Source organism: Propithecus coquereli, unplaced genomic scaffold (assembly GCF_000956105.1).
Source record: "Propithecus coquereli isolate 6110/MARCELLA unplaced genomic scaffold, Pcoq_1.0 Scaffold66, whole genome shotgun sequence".
Lineage (NCBI taxonomy): Eukaryota > Metazoa > Chordata > Mammalia > Primates > Indriidae > Propithecus > Propithecus coquereli.
The window spans coordinates 7,692,791-7,704,026 of NW_012152618.1; the positions used below are offsets into that span (position 1 = coordinate 7,692,791).

General features: G+C 42.8%; 1 protein-coding gene across 2 annotated transcripts in view; it reads left to right on the forward strand.

Annotated features, from left to right (window-relative positions):
* The window catches only part of TTC13 (tetratricopeptide repeat domain 13), a 73,236-nt gene that overhangs the window by 54,048 nt on the left and 7,952 nt on the right, over nucleotides 1–11,236 (forward strand). Inside the window, exons 15-18 of one of the 2 annotated variants that reach the window (XM_012660324.1) lie at nucleotides 773–857; nucleotides 5,319–5,425; nucleotides 8,269–8,404; nucleotides 9,479–9,558. In XM_012660324.1, coding sequence (XP_012515778.1) covers nucleotides 773–857; nucleotides 5,319–5,425; nucleotides 8,269–8,404; nucleotides 9,479–9,558 — 408 coding nt within the window. Of the gene's footprint in view, nucleotides 1–772; nucleotides 858–5,315; nucleotides 5,426–8,268; nucleotides 8,405–9,478; nucleotides 9,559–11,236 lie in introns of both variants that reach the window. The other variant, XM_012660323.1, reaches the window with a different exon arrangement.

Genomic DNA, 11,236 nt, shown 5'->3' on the forward strand with positions numbered 1-11,236 from the left:
GCTCAGGCTGGTCTCGAACTCCTGAGCTCAAACAATCCGCCCGCCTCGGCCTCCCAGAGAGCTAGGATTACAGGCGTGAGCCACCGCGCCCGGCCTAGAATCGTAAAAGTTTTCATAATCACTTACCAACCTTTTCCAAAATAATTTCCTAGAATTCATGGCCCTGCACGGAACTGTCTTTAACCTTACACACAATATTATGACTTTTCTAGTCTTTTTCTTCCAAAAAGCAGGATGTTTCTTTGATTTTATCTCTTAGGGATTTCAGCTTTAATATTCATTCTCCCTCACTTGAAGGCAGTATGTTGCAGATACAGCAGGGAGCAGAACTCTGGGGGAAGAATTCTGAATGGTTAAATATCACTAAGTAAATATAAAATTGCTGTGAAAACCTAGCACGATACTTTCATTTGAGCAGCTTTAGAAAGAAAAAAAGCATATACTTCTAATTTCAGAGTCGAAATAGGAGGATCAAAGTTTTATGACCAAACTCATGCCCTTACGTGTATACACAAGTGCTAGCTGTCAGTTCATTCCGTTTTCCGTTTCACCTTCTGGTTGAGCTGCTGTTTCCTTAATTCTCATCAACAAAACTCATTAGGATTAAACCACCCCATTATTTAGAAACTTTAGTCCTGGCCCATCATTTGGATTATTGAGCTACTCATAATTAAGGATAATTTATTTAAATTAAATAGAATAGAATAATTAATTATTACATTTCTCCATTAATCTGTTGCCACTTCTCTCTCTTTCTCTCTCTCTCTTTAAGAGCTAATAACCCTAAAGGACTGTTGGAAGTTAGAGAAGCTCTGGAAAAGGTACACAAGGTAGAAGACCTTCTTCCAATTATGAAGGTAAATTTATCATCAAAATCATAGTAGGTGTTTTGAGAGGGGAAAAACCCAACAGCACTTTTTAAAAAAGAACTCATAATTATTAAATGCATGTTTATTAATGCTATAATTGTTTTAAAATTTACAAAGGATGCCATCTGAAATCACTAATATGAACACATTCTGAATAATAACCAAAATAAAACAAAACATAGGCATCAGACTCAAACAGAAAAACTAACTTGTGGGGAAACAGTTAATATAGGAAACAGAAGAAAACTTAAAAGTACATGTAATTGAATTCTGCTCTGGACCACCGTTGAGTAACTGGCACTCAGCCCTCCCACATTACAGCACTTCTAACAGTGGACAAGACACAAGGCAGCGATTTCAGGCACTGGATAATTACAAGACTGTGATTCTTGAGAGAAGGGGAGCATGAGCTGAGCCCCATTGTCACCCTAACTCTGCGCTGGGACTATTTATTAGATGACTGTGCAGGCATACGGAACCCTGGAGAGAACAGCTGTCTTGTTCCGCTTAGGAGGTGGACATTGGAGTTGGGGTCTGCCGAAGTGGCTGGAATTTGCATGGCAGAGGATGGAGGAGGAGGAGACTGTGCAGGGTGGAGAGTGCCCAGAGGTCAAGGAGGGTGTTCCTCGTCATCCTTGGCTAGGAGCTTGGTCATGCACGTGCAGTGAGAGACTCAGGAGGCTCCATAGAGAGTGGCCGATGCAGGGACAAGAGCCGAACAGAGGTACGGATGTTTACGGTACTGAGAGACATTGAAGTTCTGGCCTCACCATGGCGGATGGATCCTGCGAGCACTTCAGACATTCAGTTAAGACCCCAGAAAGGACACATTGTAGAAGTAAGACAATACTCTACAGTAGGGTCCACATCCCAGGACGAAGGACAATTTCTAAATAGACTATGCTAAGAATAAAACCAAGCCTCAAAGGATTAAGTGGATCTGCTAGTGATTTGACTACCTGTCAAAACAAAACTCAGTACCCTTTAAAGGAAGGCAAAATAATCTACGCTCCTTAATTACTAGAGAAGCAAATGCTGTGGTTTGAATGTGTCTTGCCAACATTTATGTGTTGGAAACTTAATGCCCAGTGCTGTGACGTTAGGAGGTGGGCCCTGCTGGGAAGCGTTTGGATCATGGGGGTGAAGAATGGATGAACGCCATCATGAAAAGGGCTTTCAGGAATGGGCTCTCTCTCTTGCCCTCTGCCTTCCGCCATGTGAGGCTGTGGTAAGAAGAACCCTCTTCAGATGCCGGTGCCTTGATCTTGAAGTTCCTAGCCTCCAGAGCTGTGAGAGAATAAATTTCTGTTCCTTATAAATTGCCCAGTCTCAAATATCCTGTCACAGAAGCATGAAAGGACTAAGGCAGTGAAAAAGAGGAAAATGTGACCCATAACCAAGAAAAATAAAAACACTTGCCAGATAATCCAGATGTTGGAATTTGCTCTTTTTAAAGTCCTTGTCTGCTTCATAAATGTGTTCAAAGGCTTAAGGAAAACATCAACCTAGTGATGGAGGATTTCGGCAGAGAAGTGGAAACTATAATAAGAACCAGAAGAAGATTCTAGCACTGAGACGACCGTGGTCTCAGGTTCAGATTGGTAATCAGCTCGCGAGCACTGGGTTAGTCAGTGTTAAAGAAGGATGCTGGGCAGAGAACGACCCACACAGCAGCCTGAGTCTCCTCCTTGGCCCAGCAAGGACCCAGGTGTGGCTTCCTAGCGTACCACCCCTTTCATTTGCATGGAGAGATGAGGTCAAAGGGTGCGTGGCCCGTCCTCAGAGAGAGGCTGCTCCTTTGGTTTTGCATGTGGCCCAAGGCTTGTGTGCCAGTTCATAGCTTTCCTGGAGCAGGGGCCGTCTTCCAGATCAGGGTTTTTACAGGATCTGTCCGTGTTTCTCAGCAGTGGAATACTTAACTTTATGAATCTTTTTTCCACCTAGAAGTAAAACTACCCAAAAATGTGGCAACAGCAGTTAGATTTGCTTTTCCCGTTAATGGTTTGAGCATTGATGTGAAACCTGAATCATTGTTCTCCTTGTAGCTGTAATAGATGAGATTGATTCATAGCAAATAAAACTTAAGAAATTTGTATGATAAACAAAGCGTATCTATTTCTAAGGAATAACGAGGAAGCAGCATGTTGTGAACAGAGCACCAAGCCAAGCATTTGGACCAGGCCCCACATCTGCCCAGCTGGGCGTGGGTGGGCCTGTTTTATGGTCTTGCCCCAGGTTCCTGTCTGCCGAAGACCAAGGATTCTGGCAGACACGCTTGAGTCCACTGAGTACTTTACTGCACCAAGATGAAATTCATAGAGAATATGAAAATATTTGCCACACCAAGTCAGTTTTGTGCATTAAGGGAGTTATAAAAGGTAGCTTCTACTCAATCACATGTATGCCGGTATGCTGAAATCTGGGCATGCCTTCTGACAAGCAAGAGAGAGGTAGCTGGCAGCTCGCACCTAGTCACGAGAATATCTCAGTTACAGCACAGCCCTACATCTGTGTGTTACTTGGTGAGCCACATTGTCACTGGCAACGTGGTTTTCTGAAATGGCAAACACTTATGAAACTTCCAAGCTGTATGTAATACACTCCTTACTCAACATATATGCTATTTGCTTTCTGTTCAGTGCATATGAAGGCTGTGTAACAAATAGTGTATAAGTGCAAAATGGAATCTGGTTCCAGGTAATTATTCAATCACAAACAGGTTTTTCATCTACATGAATGTCCAGGGGGACATTGGAAAGTCATACATAATGTGTGACAATCCCTGCACTGTGGGACATCTGGTAGTCTTGGCCCCATCTGCCTAGTCTCGGTGACAACCCGAGTCTCCCATAAGTTCCTCCAGTGGCCCCCAGAGGGCAGACAGCTCCACTCAGGGTTGCGGGCAGCACCACACAGAAGGACACTGCAGGGTGTCCCAGAGGCTTTCCGCAGGCATTTTAGGCATTTAAGTTTACTGTGATATTAGGCAGAATACAAAATCAGCTAAGGGAGATTTTAATATTTCATATACGTCTTTGTTTAAAGAGAAGAGCAAAGTGGACGACACAACCGTGTCATTTAGCCGCAGGCCGAGAGAGGCAGAGCGTCGCCAGCCTCGGTGCCGCCCCAGTGTGAAGTCACCGGCAGTTGCGTTGTCTGGAAGGTGCTTGTTCTTGGTGGTGGGACTGACATTCCACTCAGCACTGTGCATCTCGCTTTAGCTCAGGATCGTGGATACACTGGTGTTTTACAAGGCTCACATAGAAGTCTATACAACCAAATGTTTGAATGTTTAAAGCACTTGACAAAATGTGGTCCCATGACAGCGTCCACTGAAACATAGAGTGCCGTCCAGGAAAAACCAAGTTAAAATCGACCTCAGCCCCCCAGAGGCAGCTTATCAGCAAGTAACCTGGACCCTAATTCCCAAAGGCCTGGGTTCACAGCCCCACTCTCACCGTTGCCCAGGCCGGACTTTGCCTCCCCGAGTGCTTTTTTCATCTGTAGGATTGTGTTTTATCGCTGTGTTGTGAGGATCAAATGGGAATTGGCACATGGCAAGTGCTAGCACATTCCCTCTTCTGCGATCGTCTTCTGTGTGAACAGTGCTTGCCCATTTCAGCATCCGCTGTTGGCCTCCATGGCCTCCTGTCCATCCCCTCTGCCCCTCTCCAGGTTGTCAGCGGCACCTGCTGTCTTGCTGTTTGTAGACAACCTCACCCCGCACATAGCCTTTTGTTTTATTGTTGGTTCTCTTACTTCAGGTCCATCAATCCTAAAAAAAAAAATCGTCAATATAAATTAATTGGGCAGCATTTTCTGGAATAAGCACAAAACCCATTTGCTGGCATTTCAGGTTTGTCCCAAATGTTTTACACAGAAAGCTGAAACTGCGTTTATACCCATCACCCCTGAGGTCCGATCTTAGCTCTGAGTAATTCCTTTACCATACTTCTCCATGGTCTGCCAAAGTGTGTATGTGTGTGTCTGTGTGTGTGTGTGTGTGTGTGTGTGTGTGTGAAGGTCTCTAGTTAAATATAATTCTGAGTACTTTTGAGAAAAATCAGACTCTGCTTTGAAGGATCACTAGCATGAACATAAGTTGCTTTTTTGAGTTACAAGATGTTTGGTACAGCTGTTCTGCCAACAGTCAAAGTTACTGCCTACTAAGATGCACATGAGGAAAAAACTCACTCTTAGAAGTGAGCAGTATGCCTTGTTGATTAAGAGAGCCCGTGAGCTTTTGGTGCTGGGGTTCCCTGCTGGCCTCTGGTAGGGGCCATGGGGAGCGTAACTTGGGCTCCTAGAGTTTGGTTGGAATGTGTGTCAGGTGACTTCCTTGACCCTCTTAAAAAACATCTAAGTTGGATTCAGCACTACAGAGTTGCAGTTTGTGTTTGCAATGAATTAAACACTAGTAACGTGAATTTTCTTTTTCCCTGAAAGCAGTTTAATACTAAAACGAAGGATGGGTTCACGGTGAACACAAAAGTTCCCAGCCTCAAAGACCAAGGGAAGGAATATGACGGATTCACGATTACTATTACGGGAGACAAGTACGTGTGCTTCTTGATGTGGGTAGAAAGCTAGAGCAGGAAGACTGGAGCAGGAAGTGTGCATGTGCTTTTTGTTGCCATAGAGGTTGGTCTTACTGGGCTTTTGCTCTATCCTGAAATGAGAAGTTGCCAAGGTCCATTGTGCACTTACAACCAGGTATTTTTTTTTAATGTGACATCTGGAATATGACACCGGCAGACCCATTTTCTGACTATGCCAAATCTAAGAACTTTCTAGCTGCTAAGTATAATGTCTAATGTAGTTTGTGAAAAGCATTCTTCCCAGCTTTTGTCATTCCTTGTTGGGGTGGGGGAGGCTTTTATTAATAGTAATGAAATGAAAGCAGGTGAGCGGTTGGCAGCTTGAAGTCCATTATAGGATTTTTTTTAAAAAATATAGATTTTTAACAATTATGTGAGCAGTGCAATCTTATTGTAGAAAGTTTAAAATACACAGATGAGCAAAATTAACAAAATAAAAATCAAGCTGTTTTCCTTAAGACTGAAGTCACACTGTATGTTTTGTTTTGTGACCTGTTTCCTTTCTGCCCTTTCCATTCCATTATCATGGTCTTTTTACCAGTCACATTCTTATAAGCATTTTTAGTAGCTGCGTAGTACTCTATTGTATAGATGTTGTAGAATTTCCCCTACTGATTTTTTTTATTGACCATTTAGGGTGTTTCCCATTTTTTTACTTTATAAATAACACTAAAATGAATGTTTTTATTAACTGTAGTTTTATTTATATCCGAAATCCAAACTTCATATGGCAGCCTCCATATACCTTGAATTTTGGATGAAATTACCTTGTAACTGCATGCACGCACATTCTTCAGTGTGTATGTAGCCTGCAGAAGGGTAAGCCCTCCCACGATTCCTGCCGGCTCGGCCGTGGGCTCTGACTTCCGTCCTGCAGCTCCTCTGCCTCTCGGGCTCTGGCTTTCTCAGGTGCTTTTACTCTCAAACTACCAGGAGCCGCCTCTGTGAGTTCCATGTCAAAACTTAAACAGGCCTTCACGAGTAAACGCCACTAAAGCAACTTCCAGATTTTGTGGCATTTCCATATCCTTGACGTCTCCATCTCTACTGCGAGCTGCTTATCAAAGTATTTTCCCAATGAAGATCATTCCCCCCCCAGCAGGAATTCCAGGATGTGCTATTTAAAGTTAAAAGTGTTTTCCTACCTTTTTATATATCCATGATGTATATCCTCAGATCAGATTCCCAGGAAGAAATGGAATTACTAAATAAAAGAGTACGGTTGACCCTTGAACAATGAAGGGGGTAGGGGCACCAAGCCCCACTTCCCCCAACACAGTCAAAATTTGCATATAACTAACTCCCCCAAAATTTAACTAATAGCCTACCGTTGACTAGAAGCCTTACGAATAACCTAAACAGTTGATTAACACATATTTTGAATGCTATATGTATTATATACTATATTCTTATAACAAAGTAAGCTAGAGAAAAGAAAATGTTTTTAAGAAAAATCATAAGGAAGAGAAGATGTATTTCCTATTGATTAAGTGGATGTAGATCAACATAAAGGTCCTTATTCTTGTCATCTTCACACTGAGCAGGCTGAGGAGGAAGAGGGGGGTTGGTCTTGCTGTCTCAGGGCTGGCAGGGGCAGAAGAAAATCCTTGTATAAGTGGGCCTGTGGTTCAAACCTGTGTTCCTTGAGGGTCAGCTGCACATGGAATTGCTCCCCCCCCGAAACATGGCATCTTTCCTCAACTGCCTGTTTTGGCCTACTTGCTGCCTCCCCGGCTCTGGGCCTCCCAATCGCTCGGGCAGACTCATGCCTGGTGTCCTGCCTCCTGTCTGCTTCAACAGTGCTTTAGCAGCACTGTTAAAGCTCCACTGCACTGGCCATTCCCTGGCCCCAAAAATGCCTCCGCTCTCCGTACCCTGCCATTGCCTGTCGCACCTAAAACCAGCTTCCCTGGCAGGCATTCACAGCCTCCCGTGACGTGGCCTCAGACATTTCCTGCTTGACCCAGGCCATCTTCCCGTCACAACCTGGCCTGCTAGTCCAACTGGACCGCTTGCTTCCTGAGCTCACTTCCACTTCCCTGTGTCTGGGTCTGTCACTCCTGACCTTCAGGACCCATGTTGAGGTCACTTCTCCCATGAAACCTTTCCTGCTTTTCCACATGTCTTCCAATTAGATCCAATCTCATCTTCTGAACCCCTGATGGGCTGTATCATGGCCCAAAGCATGGTCACATAGTAATTTGCGGCCCTGTTTCTTCCTCCCTTCCTCAGTCAAGGCAGTGGCTGGGCTTTTCTTTGTAGGATCTAAGAACTAAGCCACATCTTCCTAATGGTGTTTCACAATAAATACCTGTTGCATCAAACTTATCTCCTCCACAGAGCCTCAGTGGAGCTAAGCATGTGGCAGAGGCTTAAAAGGACAAAAAACAACAAAGTCCCTGAACTTCCTTCCTATGCACAGTTCTTGCTCCTGGTCTTCAATCGTGCTGGAGTGGCCGTTTGAGAAAATATTTAGGGACACATGTTTGAGCAGCATGTGGGCGTTTAAATGCATCTTCACTATGTATAATTGTTTCCTGCATGTTAGCATAAGCTCATATAATAAGTACATGTGCTTAGACTTACTGTGAGCAAATGAGTAACTGGTTACTTAAATTATGAGGAAAGTATCATATTTTATGGAAAAATGCATTCTTATAAAACATACCTCACTTGTTTACAGTTAGATATGTTTAGTGCCACATCAGCATGCTGTTTGCTTTTCTTTTTTTTTAGCTTTCTGTATTTGGCTGTTTAAACTGTATAATGCATGCCTTTGACACCCGTTCGTGTATTTTCAGAGTTGGCAATATACTATTTTCTGTGGAGACTCAAACCACAGAAGAAAGGACGCAATTATATCATGCTGAAATAGATGCACTTTATAAAGATCTGACAGCAAAAGGAAAAGTATTGATTCTTTCATCAGAATTTGGGGTAGGTTCCTTTGCTTCCATTGTTTCCACTCTTCCTGTGATTCCTTTGTAAACCTTTAAAACCTCTGTCCTTTTACTGAGACTGTATATCTTACACTGAAACCGGATCAAATAGACCTATAAATATTCTTTAATATAAAAAATTTCCCATATTCGGTAACTACAGCAATGGGGGAGGACGATAAATTTATTATTTATGTCATTAGTACTGTGTACTATCATAAGTTTAGGCTTTGACAGGAAAATGAAAAAGTTGGTCCATAATGAAAATGGCCTGTGCCTCACCTTTTCTTCCATTTTCTTCCCTTCACTGTGGTTTTTGCTTGTACCATATGTTTGCAATGAGCTTTTGAACATGAGTCAGATGATGCATTCTCACTGGTTCACAGCAATGAAAGCACACTGGAGTGGCGTGCACTGCACTTAGCAGCCCTTTTCTCATCTGGGGCCTCATCCCTCAGGTGTTTGCCGCTGCCAGAGGCGGGCTCCTTGCAGACGTTCTCTCCCCGCCATGCCCCCATCCTGCGTTCTGAAACAGATGGCCCTAACTCTCAAGATGTCACTTTACTCTCTGACATTCAATCACTTCATCCATGTAATTAAGCCTCTACGTCTATATACATAATTAAGCATATTTATCAGCTAAATCTCACTTTGGTGTTTGGGAAGGGACTTACCTGGATCTGTTGAGGTAGGGAACATGTTGTTTAAGAAGGCATATTTGGTATTAATAAGTGCTTCTTAAAATTTTAATCATAATATGTATTTTGACATTTCAAATAACATCAAAGAAGACTGAGATTTTTATGTTTATCAAAGGGGGTTGCAGTTTAAGAAACAGCTAGGAAAACCCTGATGTAAATTGAACTGTGTATATATTTCCTTTTATTGGGAAAAATGATACAAAACAGTATAGAATATTTAAGAATGTGAAAAGTAGGTTCTTGGTTCTTATAGGAGAGGAATGAAACAATCCTTTCCCTGATATAAATAATTCTTAAGTGTCTCGTCACCTAATGAAAAATTAGTTTGTAATTGAATGTGTAAGTTCATGAGCCTGTGTCTTTTTTTCTAGGAGGCTGATGCTGTCTGTAACTTAATCTTATCCTTAGTTTATTACTTTTATAATTTAATGCCACTCTCTCGAGGATCCAGGTAAGTGATAACTTGTCATTCAAATTTTTTTAAATTTAGAAATGTGTTCTTTTTTGCTTATCCTATTATGGGTATAGGTATAAAAGTACACCAAGAATTGGTGAGAGGCCCCTATTTTTTTCCAAAATCCACTTAAAAAATTATTTCCTTGATCTGCCATATCATCTAAAGAATTATAAAAGATAGTTCTAATATAGTGTGTTTGTGTTTAATCTATTGAAGATTTACTATGTGTCATGCATCCCGTGCTCAGTGTGTTTTAATTTTTGGCATTTGCCAGCCCTTTACTCTTTTCCCTTCTTCCTTTTCCATTTTTTGGCCATTAGTTGACCTTTAATCCTAATATTTTATACTTTTGGGTCCCAATCATTCCTTAATATTTTTATTTTGGATAAATTCTTGCTACTTGTATAAGTGCATCAGGAGTTTTTTAGGTGTCATTAAAACAAAGCATATGTCTGTAGAGTTCTCATTTTATTCTCTTTTTTCCCAGTACTATGTGTAGTAAATCATGTAAATAAATGGCATATTGCCATTGCTAGCACATATTTAAACTTGAGATGTTTTGGCTAAAAGTAATACTCCTGAATGTCTTTAATTAATGCTTCAGAAAGTAAAATTCCCCGAAATATGGTAGTCAATTTGGTTATAGTATTTAAAAGGCATTGAAACTAAATAGGAACATAAATGTTACATTATCAGCATAATTACTGCTAGTTGCGTGCACTAAACAAATGTGTGTAAGGCCTGTTCACACCACCTCTGTGGACCACCTATGCGGGCACAGTACAGAACTCCCTGCATTCGTCCTTTGTCCTGCAGCAGCTCTGTTGGCTAACGTGTGACATTGAAAGAAGTGCAACTCCAATCGTTCCCTACTCTCTCCCTCGTCCCTACATCTGTTCAGTGCTAAAGCCTGTGGATCCTGCCTTCTCTGCCTCTGTTTCTCTCTTCCTTAAGCTCTCTGCAGCTAGCTTTGCTCCCGTCCTCTCTGTGCCCCACCTCTCTCCAGCACCATCCCAAAGCCACTGGCTTAAGTATGAGCTTGGTGGCATCGTGCTCAGCGTGCGGTGTCAGTCTCTACCCTGCGCTAGTCTGCTTTGGCTGTGGCACTTCTCCCTGTAGCTGTCTTTTTTTTTCCCTTGTGGCCCTCCTGTAGGTCTTCCACCAGCCCTCTCCACCACACTTCCTTGCCTTCTCCTCTGTCTCTTTCACCCCCAGCTCCAGGGTCCTTAAGGATGTAGCCTATGTGTCTGTAGCCTCTGTGAAGTCTTCCTTGGTAGGTGACCCCAGGAATTGACACAACTTGCTTTCCTTGGTGTCCACTCAGGGCACTTAGAAGTATGCACTCAAGGTATTTGTGCCATCCTGTCCCCCCTGCTAGGCTGCACACTCTCAAAGGCAAGATCTGTTATTATCATACCCCAGTTGGTTCTAGGAAAATCACAACACCATGGTGCCAATGCTGGGTCGACTTTTGCCATCCACACTGTACCCAGCAACAGCCAGCCCCCTCTCTCTCCCCTTGCCACGAGTGCAAGTTGCAAGTACAACTTCTTCCAAACACCTCCTACCCCAGCCCTGCACACTCACTACCCTATGCTTGTCTTGGAGTGACTAGGGCAGGGACCCTGTCTCACAAGCCCCTGAACAAGCAGGCAAAGGTACCCTGCAATCT